Genomic DNA, 16,847 nt, shown 5'->3' with positions numbered 1-16,847 from the left:
GACAAAGGAATTGTCCGGTTGGAACATGAATTAAGTTTTATGTTAAAAACATCCTAAAGATTGATTCCATACTTAGTTTGGCATGTTTCTACGGACTGTAACGGAACCTTTTGAACTTTTCGTCCGATGTTCGGCGCAACATGAACGTGCTTTTGGATTTGTTTACCAAATGCCCTAACAAAATAAGATATTTGGACATAACTGATGGACATTATTGAACAAATCAAACATTTATGGTGGAACTGGGATTCCTGGGAGTGCATTCTGATGAAGATCATCAAAGATAAGTGAATATTTAAAATGCTATTTCTGAGTAATGTTGACTACCCAATATGGCGGGTATCTTTTTGGCTGCTTTGTTGTCTAAAGGCTGTACTCAGATTATTAAATTAAGTTAAGATTATTACGTTTTTTTGAAATCTGACACAGCGGTTGCATTAAGGAGAAGTTTATCTAAAGTTCCATGTATAATAGTCGTATCTTTATCAATGTTTATTAGGAGTATTTCTGTAAATTGATGTGGCTCTCTGCAATATCACCTCATGTTTTAGAACTACTGAACGTAACGCTCCAATGTAAACTCAGATTTTTATCAAACAAAACATACATGTATTGTGTAACATGAAGTCCTATGAGTGTCATCTGATGAAGATCATCAAAGGTTAGTGATACATTTTTATCTCTTTTTCTGCTTTTTGTGACTCATCTCTTTGGCTGGAAAAAATGGCTGTGTGTTTCTGTGGCTTGGTGGTGACCTAACATAATCGTTTGTGGTGCTTTCGCTGTAAATCCTTTTTGAAATAAGACACTGTGGCTGGATTAACGAGAATTTTATCTTTAAAATGGTGTAAATTACTTGTATGTTTGAGGAATTTTAATTATGAGATTTTTGATGTTTTGAATTTGGCGCCCTGCACTGTCACTGGCTGTTGCGGTAGCGGAACCCCAGTCCTAGACAGGTTAATGGCCATGTACTCTTATAATCTCCACCCAGCAGAGCTACAAGAGGGCTGGCCACCCCTCAGAGCCTGGCTCCTCTCTAGGTTTATTCCTAGGTTCCTGCCTTTCTAGGGAGTTTTTCCTAGCCACAGTGCTTCTACACCTGCATTGCTTGCTGTTTGGGGTTTTAGGCTGGGTTTCTGTATAGCACTTTGTGACATCTGCTGATGTAAAAAGGGCTTTATAAAATACATTTGATTGATTGATTAAATGTGATTGTATAGTGTGAATGTTATGTATGCGTGTCTGTGTTAGTGGTAAAGTGTAAGCGGTTCACCTGTCCCGTCTATCTGCTCCACCTCCAGGATGTCGACTCCCACCAGTACGTCCAGAAGGCGTTCAATCCCGTCCACGCTGGCGCCCAGCTCCTGGGCCACGAGCTCCGCAGACAGAGGCTTCTGGGACAACAGCAGGAGGTCAAACACCCCCAACTCACAGGCTGAGAAGATAACCTGATAGGAGGGGCAACAGTCAGGGTAAGGGTTCAGAGGACTCTTGCAGTCTGACAGCATCTTTTGGTGTTTACATAATGTCATTTTGTCAGATCTAAACTACATATCTGTACATTACGTTGTAAATATTTCCAGTGGTTTTGTACCATAGGTCAGGGGATGTCAATCTTACATGATAAAGAAATATTATAAAGTCCAACCTTTGAAACTCTGAATCCATTGAAATATTCCAGGAGTTTAAAGGGGTAGTCCAGTTCGCTCTGGGACAGACGTTCTGCCATGATATTGAGTCCTGATGGGGGAGGAGAGGAGAGTGGGATGGAGGGGGACATGAGAGAGAAAGGCATCACAGTGGGGGATAGGAGAGAGAAAGGCATCACAGTGGGGGAGAGAGAGAAAGGCATCACAGTGGGGGACAGGAGAGAGAAAGGCATCACAGTGGGGGACAGGAGAGAGAAAGGCATCACAGTGGGGGGGAGAGAAAGGCATCACAGTGGGGCACAGGAGAGAGAAAGGCATCACAGTGGGGGACAGGAGAGAGAAAGGCATCACAGTGGGGGACAGGAGAGAGAAAGGCATCACAGTGGGGGAGAGGAGAGAGAAAGGCATCACAGTGGGGGAGAGAGAAAAGCATCACAGTGGGAGATAGGAGAGAGAAGGGCATTACAGTGGGAGATAGGAGAGAGAAGGGCATTACAGTGGGGGACAGGAGAGAGAAAGGCATCACAGTGGGAGATAGGAGAGAGAAGGGCATCACAGTGGGCAACAGGAGAGAGAAAGGCATCACAGTGGGGGACAGGAGAGAGAAAGGCATCACAGTGGGGGACAGGAGAGAGAAAGTCATCACAGTGGGGGACAGGAGAGAGAAAGGCATCACAGTGGGGGACAGGAGAGAGAAAGGCATCACAGTGGGGGACAGGAGAGAGAAAGGCATCACAGTGGGGGACAGGAGATAGAAAGGCATCACAGTGGGGGACAGGAGAGAGAAAGGCATCACAGTGGGGGAGAGGAGAGAGAAAGGCATCGCAGTGGGGGACAGGAGAGAGAAAGGCATCGCAGTGGGGGACATGAGAGAGAAGGGCATCGCAGTGGGGGGGAGGAGAGAGAAGGGCATCACAGTGGGGGACAGGAGAGAGAAAGGCATCGCAGTGGGGGACAGGAGAGAGAAAGGCATCACAGTAGGAGAGAGAAGGGCATCGCAGTGGGGGACAGGAGAGAGAAAGGCATCGCAGTGGGGGACAGGAGAGAGAAGGGCATCGCAGTGGGGGACAGGAGAGAGAAAGGCATCGCAGTGGGGGACAGGAGAGAGAAGGGCTTTGCAGCGGGGGACAGGAGAGAGAAAGGCATCGCAGTGGGGGACAGGAGAGAGAAAGGCATCACAGTGGGGGACAGGAGAGAGAAAGGCATCGCAGTGGGGGAAGGGAGAGAGAAAGGCATCGCAGTGGGGGAAAGGAGAGAGAAAGGCATCACAGTGACAAGACTGAACCCCTCAACCACCTTAAGAAGAAAGGTGTGAAATTCCAATGGACCCCTGCATGCCAAAGTGCATTTGAAGCACTCAAAAACAGTCTAATTACTCCTCTAGTGCTTGGACATCCTAACCTGAATGCTCATTTCATTGTGTACACGGATGCAAGTCAAACAGGACTTGGAGCAGTCTTGGCTCAACAAACAGGACTTGGAACAGAAGAAGTTCTTGCCTATGCAAGTCGCACCCTTAATTCAGCCGAGAGGAATTATTCAACGACTGAAAGGGAGTGCCTCGCTGTGGTCTGGGCTTTGGAGAAATGGAGCTACTACTTGGAGGCAAAGATCTTCACCGTTGTCACAGACCACGCTGCTCTGCAGTGGGTTCTGGCATCAGGCAAGACCAACAGCCGTCTTATTCGCTGGTCTATCAGACTGCAGTTTGACTTCATCATTGAGTATCGCAAAGGAAAACTGAACATTGTACCAGATGCCCTTTCTCGGATTACAGAGACTGCCAATGTTTGTCCTCCCTTGTGCAGTACTTATACTACCGCTAAATGTCTGGATGATTCTTTTCCTCTGGATGATGAGTGTATGGAGAGCACAGCAGAAGGATGCTGCCATCATGGCGATCCACAAGAGTCTGTCTGAAGAAGACTCCAAAGAGTCGCTTCAATGATACGTATAGCATAATTCAGGATAAAGAGGAGATGGAATACACAGTACCCATTATCGCGTCTTCATTCCCTCTACATTGAGTGACCAGATAATCCAAGCTCATCATGCCAATCCCATGAGTGGCCATCTTGGAGTTTTTAAAACTTATCGAAGACTACAAGAGGTGGTTTAATGGCCAGGCATGTGGGTTGATACCCGGAAGTTTGTACAGCATTGTGAAGTCTGCCAGAAATACAAACCAGACATTGGCAGACCTGCCGGGAAAATGCAGCAGACCGTGGTGAACCATCCAAATGAAATGTTGGGAATTGACCTCATGGGACCTTTTCCTCCCAGTCGGGGGACACGGAATTAATTTTTATTGGTGGTAGTGGACTACTACACACACTGGGTGTCTTTACCAGAGGAAGGGAGGTCTTTACCAGATTCGGGATTCCAGACCAAATCCTCTCTGACCGAGGTCCGCAGTTCATATCAGGAATCTACAAAGAGCTCTGTACCTACTGGGGTGTAATTGCCAAGTTGACCATAGCCTATCATCCTCTGACCAACCTGACGAGAGGGTAAACCGAACCCTGAAGGGGATGATTGCTTCATTCGTGGGGGATCAGCACACAAGGTGGGATCAGCATCTCCCTGAATTTCGCTTTGCACTGAACTCTGACGTGCAGGAGACTTCTGGGGTCACTCCCGCCGAACTTCACCTGGGAAGACCACTAAAAGGTCTGATGGACAGAGTCTTGCAAAGTTCCAATGTTTCACCTGACTACCCAGCGTTTGATGCCCTACAACACCACCACACCTTCCTAGCCAGAGTGGAGGCCAGCAAAACCAAAGCCAAACAACGACAGCTGAGAAACTATGACAAACATAGACGAGATGTGTTTTTCTTACCCAAGTCTCGTGTCTGGGTACGTTCACAAGGCGTCTAAGAAGTTCACTGCCAAGCTAGCTTCGAGATGGAAAGGTCCATACCGTGTAGTGCAGCAGTTGGGACCAGTGAACTACTTGGTCTGTTTGGAGGACACTGGGGAAGATGTCAGGACGGTGCATGTTGTTGACCTAAAGCCCTGCTACCCTACGGCAGAAGAGCTGGATCGCAGGCAAAAGCAACACCTGCAGGACCTCTTCGTGGAGGACTCTGATGATGAGGACTTCCCTGGTTTTGTGTAGCAGGAACATGAACCTGTCAAAGCCTGCATCCTCTGTTTCTACAGGCGTTGGTTTTTCATGGGGGGAGGAGTGTGGCGAAATCTGCACGGAGCCTTCACCGTGCACTGCCACTTTAAGAGCTCATGACCAACAAGGAAGGAGGAAATAAAGAGAGCTCATTCAGCTCTTTGGGGAGGAGCTCTTGGGTGGCGCGACAGATTGATTGTGTGGGCTGTGCTGCAGAAGTTTTGTTTGTTTTCAGCGTGTGTAGTTTATAAAGTATTTAACTCAATCATCGGTGTAATCGCTCTAGGTCGTGGTTGTTTTCGTTTGGGACCGCGCCCGTTATGGATCGCATGGATTAGTAGCAACATTGTTGCGAAGCTTTAACATACAAACCAACAAGATCTCTCTTGTTCTCTTTCTCTTTTTCTCTTCCCTCTATCGTTCCAGTGCTTTACCCTCCAACAGACTCTCTATTCTTCCAATGCACTTCCCATTGAAGTTCATTAGAGCTGGACTATTATTGCCCTGTCAGAAGTATTCGGGTGGACATTTTAGTTAAAAGGGAGGTTGCTTGCAAGTTATGCATTGTTATGTGAACTGTATTGAGGTGTACTAATGACATGTGGCCGAGAAGATTGTGGACATTGTTAAGGCCTTTGTTGTGTCTATGAACACCCCCCACATTCATACCCTCTGCACTCCTCCACTGGACAATAATACATATTATTGCAAATCCTCTGTTGATGACTGGGTTCTTTCTTGTATGAAGTTGCTGTTAAATTGCTCTGCCATTATTAGTATTAGTATTATTGAATGAGGTATTCTTGTTGGGGTTACCACTGTGCTGTGGGTTTTATATGGTGTGTATTCTTTTTTCTCTCCACTGGCTAACTGGTAAACAGGCTACACTCTAGGCAGTCTCTTCTGCTGATGTGTGTGGGTCTGGTAGTGGTAGTCTCTCTATTTTACTCTTTTCCTTTCGGCATGGTTAATACCTGCCTGGAGGCCGGAAAAAATCATTCTTTACCCCTCTCTAATGAATACTGCTACAGTGGGAGTAGGGAGAGAGAAAGGCATCACAGTGGAGGAGAGAGAAAGGCATCACAGTGGAGGAGAAAGAAAGGCATCACAGTGGAGGAGAGAGAAAGGCATCGCAGTGGAGGAGAGGAGAGAGAAGGGCATCGCAGTGGAGGAGAGGAGAGAGAAGGGCATCGCAGTGGAGGAGAGGAGAGAGAAAGGCATCGCAGTGGAGGAGAGGAGAGAGAAGGGCATAGCAGGGGAGGAGGAGAGAGAAGGGCATCGCAGTGGGGGCGAGGAGAGAGAAGGGCATCGCAGTGGGGGGGGGGGGGAGAGAAGGGCATCGCAGTGGGGGGGGGAGAGAAGGGCATCGCAGTGGGGGGAGGAGAGAGAAGGGCATCACAGTGGGGGACAGGAGAGAGAAAGGCATCGCAGTGGGGGACAGGAGAGAGAAAGGCATCACAGTAGGAGAGAGAAGGGCATCGCAGTGGGGGACAGGAGAGAGAAAGGCATCGCAGTGGGGGACATGAGAGAGAAGGGCATCGCAGTGGGGGACAGGAGAGAGAAAGGCATCGCAGTGGGGGACAGGAGAGAGAAGGGCTTTGCAGCGGGGGACAGGAGAGAGAAAGGCATCGCAGTGGGGGACAGGAGAGAGAAAGGCATCACAGTGGGGGACAGGAGAGAGAAAGGCATCGCAGTGGGGGAAGGTAGAGAGAAAGGCATCGCAGTGGGGGAAAGGAGAGAGAAAGGCATCACAGTGGGGGACAGGAGAGAGAAAGGCATCACAGTGGGGGAGAGGAGAGAGAAAGGCATCGCAGTGGGGAACAGGAGAGAGAAAGGCATCGCAGTGGAGGACAGGAGAGAGAAAGGCATCGCAGTGGGGGACAAGAGAGAGAAAGGCATCGCAGCGGGGGCCAGGAGAGAGAAAGGCATCACAGTAGGAGAGAGAAGGGCATCACAGTGGGGGACAGGAGAGAGAAAGGCATCACAGTAGGAGAGAGACGGGCATCACAGTGGGGGACAGGAGAGAGAAAGGCTTCGCAGTGGGGGACAGGAGAGAAAGGCATCACAGTGGGGGACAGGAGAGAGAAAGGCATCACAGTGGGGGACAGGAGAGAGAAAGGCATCACAGTGGGGGAGAGAGAAAGGCATCGCAGTGGGGGACAGGAGAGAGAAAGGCATCACAGTGGGGGACAGGAGAGAGAAAGGCATCACAGTGGGGGAGAGAGAAAGGCATCGCAGTGGAGGGGAGGAGAGAGAAAGGCATCGCAGTGGGGGGGGGGAGAGAGAAAGGCATCGCAGTGGGGGGGAGGAGAGAGAAGGGCATCGCAGTGGGGGGGAGGAGAGAGAAGGACATCGCAGTGGGGGGGGGAGAGAGAAGGGCATCGCAGTGGGGGAGAGGAGAGAGCAGGTCATCGCAGTGGGGGGGAGGAGAGAGAAGGGCATCGCAGTGGGGGGGGAGAGAAGGGCATCGCAGTGGGGATGAGGAGAGAGAAGGGCATCGCAGTGGAGGAGAGAGAAAGGCATCGCAGTGGAGGAGAGAGAAAGGCATCGCAGTGGAGGAGAGAGAAAGGCATCACAGTGGAGGAGAGGAGAGAGAAAGGCATCGCAGTGGAGGAGAGGAGAGAGAAAGGCATCGCAGTGGAGGAGAGGAGAGAGAAGGGCATCGCAGTGGAGGAGAGGAGAGAGAAGGGCATCGCAGTGGAGGAGAGGAGAGAGAAGGGCATCACAGGGGAGGAGAGGAGAGAGAAGGGCATCGCAGGGGAGGAGGAGAGAGAAGGGCATCGCAGTGGGGGGGAGGAGAGAGAAAGGCATCGCAGTGGGGGACAAGAGAGAGAAAGGCATCGCAGTGGGGGACAGGAGAGAGAAGGGCATCGCAGTGGGGGACAGGAGAGAGAAAGGCATCGCAGTGGGGGGGAGGAGAGAGAAGGGCATCGCAGTGGGGCGGAGGAGAGAGAAGGGCATCGCAGTGGGGGGGAGGAGAGAGAAGGGCATCGCAGTGGGGGGAGGAGAGAGAAGGGCATCGCAGTGGAGGAGAGAGAAAGGCATCGCAGTGTATGAGAGAGAAAGGCATCTCAGTGGAGGAGAGAGAAAGGCATCGCAGTGGAGGAGAGAGAAAGGCATCACAGTGGAGGAGAGGAGAGAGTAAGGCATCCCAGTGGAGGAGAGGAGAGAGAAGGGCATCGCAGGGGAGGAGGAGAGAGAAGGGCATCGCAGTGGGGGGAGGAGAGAGAAAGGCATCGCAGTGGGGGACAGGAGAGAGAAGGGCATCGCAGTGGGGGGGAGGAGAGAGAAGGGCATCGCAGTGGGGGTGAGGAGAGAGAAAGGCATCGCAGTGGGGGGGAGGAGAGAGAAGGGCATCGCAGTGGGGGGGAGGAGAGAGAAGGGCATCGCAGTGGGGTGGAGGAGAGAGAAAGGCATCGCAGTGGGGGGGAGGAGAGAGAAGGCCATCGCAGTGGGGGGGAGGAGAGAGAAGGCAATCGCAGTGGGGGGGAGGAGGGAGAAGGGCATCGCAGTGGAGGAGAGAGAAGGGCATTGCAGTGGAGGAGAGAGAAAGGCATCGCAGTGGAGGAGAGAGAAAGGCATTACAGTGCAGGAGAGAGAAAGGCATCACAGTGGAGGAGAGGAGAGAGAAAGGCATCGCAGTGGAGGAGAGGAGAGAGAAGGGCATCGCAGGGGAGGAAGAGAGAGAAGGGCATCGCAGTGGAGTGGAGGAGCGAGAAGGCTGTCGCAGTGGGGGGGGGGGGGGGAGAAGGGCATCGCAGTGGGGGGGAGGAGAGAGAAGGGCATCGCAGTGGGGGGGTGGAGAGAGAAGGCTATCGCAGTGGGGGGGAGGAGAGAGAAGGGCATCGCAGTGGGGGGGAGGAGAGAGAAGGGCATCGCAGTGGGGGGGTGGAGAGAGAAGGGCATCGCAGTGGGGGGGAGGAGAGAGAAGGGCATCGCAGTGGGGGGGAGGAGAGAGAAGGCCATCGCAGTGGGGGGGAGGAGAGAGAAGGCCATCGCAGTGAGGGGGAGGAGAGAGAAAGGCATCGCAGTGGGGGACAAGAGAGAGAAAGGCATCGCAGTGGGGGACAGGAGAGAGAAGGGCATCGCAGTGGGGGACAGGAGAGAGAAAGGCATCGCAGTGGGGGGGAGGAGAGAGAAGGGCATCGCAGTGGGGCGGAGGAGAGAGAAGGGCATCGCAGTGGGGGGGAGGAGAGAGAAGGGCATCGCAGTGGGGGGAGGAGAGAGAAGGGCATCGCAGTGGAGGAGAGAGAAAGGCATCGCAGTGTATGAGAGAGAAGGGCATCTCAGTGGAGGAGAGAGAAAGGCATCGCAGTGGAGGAGAGAGAAAGGCATCACAGTGGAGGAGAGGAGAGAGTAAGGCATCCCAGTGGAGGAGAGGAGAGAGAAGGGCATCGCAGGGGAGGAGGAGAGAGAAGGGCATCGCAGTGGGGGGAGGAGAGAGAAAGGCATCGCAGTGGGGGACAGGAGAGAGAAGGGCATCGCAGTGGGGGGGAGGAGAGAGAAGGGCATCGCAGTGGGGGTGAGGAGAGAGAAAGGCATCGCAGTGGGGGGGAGGAGAGAGAAGGGCATCGCAGTGGGGGGGAGGAGAGAGAAGGGCATCGCAGTGGGGGGGAGGAGAGAGAAAGGCATCGCAGTGGGGGGGAGGAGAGAGAAGGCCATCGCAGTGGGGGGGAGGAGAGAGAAGGCAATCGCAGTGGGGGGGAGGAGGGAGAAGGGCATCGCAGTGGAGGAGAGAGAAGGGCATTGCAGTGGAGGAGAGAGAAAGGCATCGCAGTGGAGGAGAGAGAAAGGCATTACAGTGCAGGAGAGAGAAAGGCATCACAGTGGAGGAGAGGAGAGAGAAAGGCATCGCAGTGGAGGAGAGGAGAGAGAAGGGCATCGCAGGGGAGGAAGAGAGAGAAGGGCATCGCAGTGGAGTGGAGGAGCGAGAAGGCTGTCGCAGTGGGGGGGGGGGGGGGAGAGAAGGGCATCGCAGTGGGGGGGAGGAGAGAGAAGGGCATCGCAGTGGGGGGGTGGAGAGAGAAGGCTATCGCAGTGGGGGGGAGGAGAGAGAAGGGCATCGCAGTGGGGGGGAGGAGAGAAAAGGGCATCGCAGTGGGGGGGTGGAGAGAGAAGGGCATCGCAGTGGGGGGGAGGAGAGAGAAGGGCATCGCAGTGGGGGGGAGGAGAGAGAAGGCCATCGCAGTGGGGGGGAGGAGAGAGAAGGCCATCGCAGTGGGGGGGAGGAGAGAGAAGGGCATCGCAGTGGAGGAGAGAGAAGGGCATCGCAGTGGAGGAGAGAGAAAGGCATCGCAGTGGAGGAGAGAGAAAGGCATCGCAGTGGAGGAGAGAGAAAGGCATCATAGTGGAGGAGAGAGAAAGGCATCACAGTGGAGGAGAGGAGAGAGAAAGGCATCGCAGTGGAGGAGAGGAGGGAGAAGGGCATCGCAGGGGAGGAGAGGAGAGAGAAGGGCATTGCAGTGGAGGAGAGGAGAGAGAAGGGCATCGCAGGGGAGGAAGAGGGAGAAGGGCATCGCAGTGGAGGGGAGGAGCGAGAAGGCTATCGCAGTGGGGGGAGGAGAGAGAAGGGCATCGCAGTGGGGGGGAGGAGAGAGAAGGGCATCGCAGTGGGGGGGTGGAGAGAGAAGGGCATCGCAGTGGGGGGAAGGAGAGAGAAGGGCATCGCAGTGGGGGGGAGGAGAGAGAAGGGCATCTCAGTGGGGGGGTGGAGAGAGAAGGGCATTGCAGTGGAGGAGAGAGAAAGGCATTAAAGTGGAGGAGAGAGAAAGGCATCACAGTGGAGGAGAGAGAAAGGCATCACAGTGGAGGAGAGGAGCGAGAAGGGCATCGCAGTGGGGGGGTGGAGAGAGAAGGGCATCGCAGTGGGGGGGAGGAGAGAGAAGGGCATCGCAGTGGGGGGGAGGAGAGAGAAGGCCATCGCAGTGGGGGGGAGGAGAGAGAAGGCCATCGCAGTGGAGGGGAGGAGAGAGAAGGGCATCGCAGTGGAGGAGAGAGAAGGGCATCGCAGTGGAGGAGAGAGAAAGGCATCGCAGTGGAGGAGAGAGAAAGGCATCGCAGTGGAGGAGAGAGAAAGGCATCATAGTGGAGGAGAGGAGAGAGAAAGGCATCGCAGGGGAGGAGAGGAGAGAGAAGGGCATCGCAGGGGAGGAGAGGAGAGAGAAGGGCATCGCAGTGGAGGAGAGAAGAGAGAAGGGCATCGCAGGGGAGGAAGAGAGAGAAGGGCATCGCAGTGGAGGGGAGGAGCGAGAAGGCTATCGCAGTGGGGGGGAGGAGAGAGAAGGGCATCGCAGTGGGGGGGAGGAGAGAGAAGGGCATCGCAGGGGGGGGGTGGAGAGAGAAGGGCATCGCAGTGGGGGGTAGGAGAGAGAAGGGTATCGCAGTGGGGGGGAGGAGAGAGAAGGGCATCTCAGTGGGGGGGTGGAGAGAGAAGGGCATCGCAGTGGAGGAAAGAGAAAGGCATTGCAGTGGAGGAGAGAGAAAGGCATCACAGTGGAGGAGAGAGAAAGGCATCACAGTGGAGGAGAGGAGCGAGAAGGGCATTGCAGTGGGGGGAGGAGAGAGAAGGGCATCGCAGTGGGGGGAAGGAGAGAGAAGGGCATCGCAGTGGGGGGGAGGAGAGAACGGCATCGCAGTGGGGGGGGAGAGAGAAGGGCATCGCAGTGGGGGGGAGTAGAGAGAAGGGCATCGCAGTGGGGGACAGGAGAGAGAAGGGCATCGCAGTGGGGGGGAGGAGAGAGAAGGGCATCGCAGTGGGGGAGAGAGAAAGGCAATGCAGTGGAGGAGAGAGAAAGGCATCGCAGTGGAGGAGAGAGAAAGGCATCACAGTGGAGGAGAGGAGAGAGAAAGGATTCGCAGTGGAGGAGAGGAGAGAGAAGGGCATCGCAGTGGGGGGGGGAGAGAGAAGGGCATCGCAGTGGGGGGGAGTAGAGAGAAGGGCATCGCAGTGGGGGACAGGAGAGAGAAGGGCATCGCAGTGGGGGGGAGGAGAGAGAAGGGCATCGCAGTGGGGGAGAGAGAAAGGCAACGCAGTGGAGGAGAGAGAAAGGCATCGCAGTGGAGGAGAGAGAAAGGCATCACAGTGGAGGAGAGGAGAGAGAAAGGATTCGCAGTGGAGGAGAGGAGAGAGAAGGGCATCGCAGGGGAGGAGAGGAGAGAGAAGGGCATCGCAGGGGAGGAGGAGAGAGAAGGGCATCGCAGTGGGGGGGAGGAGAGAGAAAGGCATCGCAGTGGGGGACAAGAGAGAGAAAGGCATCGCAGTGGGGGACAGGAGAGAGAAGGGCATTGCAGTGGGGGACAGGAGAGAGAAAGGCATCGCAGTGGGGGGGAGGAGAGAGAAGGGCATCGCAGTGGGGCGGAGGAGAGAGAAGGGCATCGCAGTGGGGGGGAGGAGAGAGAAGGGCATCGCAGTGGGGGGGAGGAGAGAGAAGGGCATCGCAGTGGAGGAGAGAGAAAGGCATCGCAGTGGAGGAGAGAGAAAGGCATTGCAGTGGAGGAGAGAGAAAGGCATCTCAGTGGAGGAGAGAAAAAGGCATTGCAGTGGAGGAGAGAGAAAGGCATCACAGTGGAGGAGAGGAGCGAGAAAGGCATCCCAGTGGAGGAGAGGAGAGAGAAGGGCATCGCAGGGGAGGAGGAGAGAGAAGGGCATCGCAGTGGGGGGAGGAGAGAGAAAGGCATCGCAGTGGGGGACAGGAGAGAGAAGGGCATCGCAGTGGGGAGGAGGAGAGAGAAGGGCATCGCAGTGGGGGTGAGGAGAGAGAAAGGCATCACAGTGGGGGGGAGGAGAGAGAAGGGCATCGCAGTGGGGGGGAGGAGAGAGAAGGGCATCGCAGTGGGGGGGAGGAGAGAGAAAGGCATCGCAGTGGGGGGGAGGAGAGAGAAGGCCATCGCAGTGGGGGGGAGGAGAGAGAAGGCCATCGCAGTGGGGGGGAGGAGAGAGAAGGGCATCGCAGTGGAGGAGAGAGAAGGGCATCGCAGTGGAGGAGAGAGAAAGGCATCGCAGTGGAGGAGAGAGAAAGGCATTGCAGTGTAGGAGAGAGAAAGGCATCACAGTGGAGGAGAGGAGAGAGAAAGGCATCGCAGTGGAGGAGAGGAGAGAGAAGGGCATCGCAGGGGAGGAGAGGAGAGAGAAGGGCATCGCAGTGGAGGAGAGGAGAGAGAAGGGCATCGCAGGGGAGGAAGAGAGAGAAGGGCATCGCAGTGGAGGGGAGGAGCGAGAAGGCTATCGCAGTGGGGGGGAGGAGAGAGAAGGGCATCGCAGTGGGGGGGGAGGAGAGAGAAGGGTATTGCAGTGGGGGGGTGGAGAGAGAAGGCTATCGCAGTGGGGGGGAGGAGAGAGAAGGGCATCGCAGTGGGGGGGAGGAGAGAGAAGGGCATCGCAGTGGGGGGGTGGAGAGAGAAGGGCATCGCAGTGGAGGAGAGAGAAGGGCATCGCAGTGGAGGAGAGAGAAAGGCATCGCAGTGGAGGAGAGAGAAAGGTATCGCAGTGGAGGAGAGAGAAAGGCATCATAGAGGAGGAGAGAGAAAGAAATCGCAGTGGAGGAGAGGAGAGAGAAAGGCATCGCAGTGGAGGAGAGGAGAGAGAAGGGCATCGCAGGGGAGGAAGAGAGAGAAGGGCATCACAGTGGAGGGGAGGAGCGAGAAGGCTTTCGCAGTGGGGGGGAGGAGAGAGAAGGGCATCGCAGTGGGGGGGAGGAGAGAGAAGGGCATCGCAGTGGGGGGGTGGAGAGAGAAGGGCATCGCAGTGGGGAGAGGAGAGAGAAGGGCATCGCAGTGGGGGGGAGGAGAGAAAAGGGCATCTCAGTGGGGGGGGTGGAGAGAGAAGGGCATCGCAGTGGAGGAGAGAGAAAGGCATTGCAATGGAGGACAGAGAAAGGCATCACAGTGGAGGAGGGGAGAGAAGGTCATCGCAGTGGGGGGGAGGAGAGAGAAAGGCATCGCAGTGGGGGACAGGAGAGAGAAAGGCATCGCAGTGGGGGGGAGGAGAGAGAAAGGCATCGCAGTGGGGGTGGGGGAGAGAGAAGGTCATCGCAGTGGGGGGGGAGGAGAGAGAAGGGCATCGCAGGGGGACAGGAGAAAGAAAGGCATCGCAGTGGGGGGAGGAGAGAGAAGGGCATCGCAGTGGGGGGGGGGGAGAGAGAAAGGCATCGCAGTGGGGGGGAGGAGAGAGAAGGGCATCGCAGTGGGGGGGAGGAGAGAGAAGGGCATCGCAGTGGGGGGTAGGAGAGAGAAGGGCTTCGCAGTGGGGGGGAGGAGAGAGAAAGGCATCGCAGTGGAGGAGAGAGAAAGGCATCACAGTGGAGGAGAGGAGAGAGAAAGGCAGCGCAGTGGAGGAGAGGAGAGAGAAAGGCATCGCAGGGGAGGAGATGAGAGAGAAGGGCATCGCAGTGGAGGAGAGGAGAGAGAAGGGCATCGCAGTGGAGGGGAGGAGCGAGAAGGGCATCGCAGTGGGGGGGAGGAGAGAGAAGGGCATCGCAGTGGGGGGGAGGAGAGAGAAGGGCATCGCAGTGGAGGAGAGGAGAGAGAAGGGCATCGCAGGGGAGGAGAGGAGAGAGAAGGGCATCGCAGTGGGGGGGAGGAGAGAGAAAGGCATCGCAGTGGGGGGGGAGGAGAGAGAAAGGCATCGCAGTGGGGAACAGGAGAGAAAAAGGCATCGCAGTGGAGGAGAGAGAAAGGCATCGCAGTGGAGGAGAGGAGAGAGAAAGGCATCGCAGTGGAGGAGAGAGAAGGGCACCGCAGTGGAGGAGAGGAGAGAGAAGGGCATCGCAGTGGAAAAGAGGAGAGAGAAGGGCATCGCAGGGGAGGAGGAGAGAGAAGGTCATTGCAGTGGGGGGGAGGAGAGAGAAAGGCATCGCAGTGCGGGACAGGAGAGAGAAAGGCATCGCAGTGAGGGGAGGAGAGAGAAAGGCATCGCAGTGGGGGGAGGAGAGAGAAGGGCATCGCAGTGGGGGACAGGAGAAAGAAAGGCATCGCAGTGGGGGGAGGAGAGAGAAGGGCATCGCAGTGGGGGGGGGGGAGAGAAAGGCATCGCAGTGAGGGGGAGGAAAGAGAAGGGCATCGCAGTTGGGGGGAGGAGAGAGAAGGGCATCGCAGTGGGGGGAGGAGAGAGAAGGGCATCGCAGTGGGGGGGAGGAGAGAGAAGGGCATCGCAGTGGAGGAGAGAGAAAGGCATCACAGTGGAGGAGAGGAGAGAGAAAGGCATCGCAGTGGAGGAGAGGAGAGAGAAAGGCATCGCAGGGGAGGATTGGAGAGAGAAGGGCATCGCAGTGGAGGAGAGGAGAGAGAAGGGCATCGCAGTGGAGGAGAGGAGAGAGAAGGGCATCGCAGGGGAGGAAGAGAGAGAAGGGCATCGCAGTGGAGGGGAGGAGCGAGAAGGGCATCGCAGTGGGGGGGAGGAGAGAGAAGGGCATCGCAGTGGGGGGGAGGAGAGAGAAGGGCATTGCAGTGGGGGGGAGGAGAGACAAGGGCATCGCAGTGGGGGGGAGGAGAGAGAAGGGCATCGCAGTGGGGGGGAGGAGAGAGAAAGGCATCGCAGTGGGGGACAGGAGAGAGAGTGGAGGAGAGGAGAGAGAAGGGCACCGCAGTGGAGGAGAGGAGAGAGAAGGGCATCGCAGTGGAGGAGAGGAGAGAGAAGGGCATCGCAGTGGAGGAGAGGAGAGAGAAGGGCATCGCAGGGGAGGAGGAGAGAGAAGGTCATCGCAGTGGGGGGGAGGAGAGAGAAAGGCATCGCAGTATGGGACAGGAGAGAGAAAGGCATCGCAGTGGGGGGGAGGAGAGAGAAAGGCATCACAGTGGGGGACAGGAGAGAGAAGGGCATCACAGTGGGGGACAGGAGAGAGAAAGGCATCACAAGTACAGATCCCCCCACCCAGTCGAATCGGGGACCTGAACCAGTGACCTCTTGGCCACAGGTTCAAGCTCACAAACGTCAGCCCACCAACCATCCAAGACTTTACTTCTTGTCAAAAGAGTTTGAAACTGTTTACAGTGCATTTGGAAAGTATTCAAACCCCTTGACTTAATCTATATTTTGTTACGTTACAGCCTTATTCTAAAATGTATTAAATTGTTTTTCTCCCTCATTAATCTACACACAATATCCAATAATGATGAAGAAAAAACATATAAATATTTTTAAAATAATGTATAAACATTTAAAAAATATTAAATATCACATTTACTTAAGTATTCAGACCCTTTACTCAGTACTCTGTTGAAGCACCTTTGGCAGCGATTACAGCCTTGAGTCTTCTTGGGTATGACGCTATAAGCTTGGCACACCTGTATTTGGGGAGTTTCTCCCATTCTTCTCTGCAGATCCTTTCAAGCTCTTTCAGGTTGGATGGGGAGCGTTGCTGCTCAGCTATTTTCAGGTCACTCCTGAGATGTTCAATCGGGTTCAAGTCCAGGTTTTCAATCTTGGTTTCATCAGACAAGAGAGTCTTGATTCTCATGGTCAGAGTGCTTTAGGTGTCTTTGGCAAACTCCAAGTGGGCTGTCATGCGCCTTTTACTGAGGAGTGGCTTCCGTCTGGCCACTCTACTATAAAGGCCTGATTGGTGGAGTGCTGCAGAGATGGTTGTCCTTCTAGAAGGTTCTTCCATCTCCACAGAGGAACTCTGGAACTCTGTCAGAGTGACCATCAGGTTCTTGGTCCCCTCCCTGACCAAGGCCCTTCTCCCCCGATTGCTCAGTTTGGCCGGGCAGCCAGCTCTAGGAAGAGTCTTGGTGGTTCCAAACTTCTCCATTTAAGAATGATGGAGGCCACTGTGTTCTTGTGGACTTTCAATGCTGCAGAAGATTTGGTACCCTTCCCCAGATCTGTGCCTCAACGCAATCCTGTCTCAGAGCTCTACGGGCAATTACTTCAACGTCTTGGCTTGGTTTTTGCTCTGACATGCACTTTCAACTGTGGGACCTTATATAGACAGGTGCGTGCCTTTCCAAATCATGTCCAATCAATGTAATTTATCACAGGTGGACTCCAATCAAGTTGTAGAAACATCTCAAGGATGACCAATGGAAACAGGATGCACCTGAGCTCAATTTCAAGTCTCATAGCAAAGGGTC

At 54.9% G+C, this 16,847-nt stretch overlaps 1 protein-coding gene across 1 annotated transcript in view; it reads right to left on the bottom strand.

Annotated features, from left to right (window-relative positions):
* Window positions 1-16,847, bottom strand: part of asmt2 (acetylserotonin O-methyltransferase 2) — an 86,115-nt gene that overhangs the window by 44,673 nt on the left and 24,595 nt on the right. The window contains exons 2-3 of the mRNA XM_036962707.2: window positions 1,652-1,743; window positions 1,277-1,451 (exon numbers count right to left, since the gene is read on the bottom strand). Of these exons, the coding sequence (XP_036818602.1) occupies window positions 1,277-1,451; window positions 1,652-1,732 (256 nt within the window). The 5' untranslated portion in view covers window positions 1,733-1,743. The remainder of the gene's footprint in view (window positions 1-1,276; window positions 1,452-1,651; window positions 1,744-16,847) is intronic.

This window comes from Oncorhynchus mykiss, chromosome 25, assembly GCF_057628025.1.
Source record: "Oncorhynchus mykiss isolate SJ-2025 chromosome 25, ASM5762802v1, whole genome shotgun sequence".
In the NCBI taxonomy this organism is placed as follows: domain Eukaryota; kingdom Metazoa; phylum Chordata; class Actinopteri; order Salmoniformes; family Salmonidae; genus Oncorhynchus; species Oncorhynchus mykiss.
This window is presented reverse-complemented; position numbering and strand designations above follow the sequence as displayed.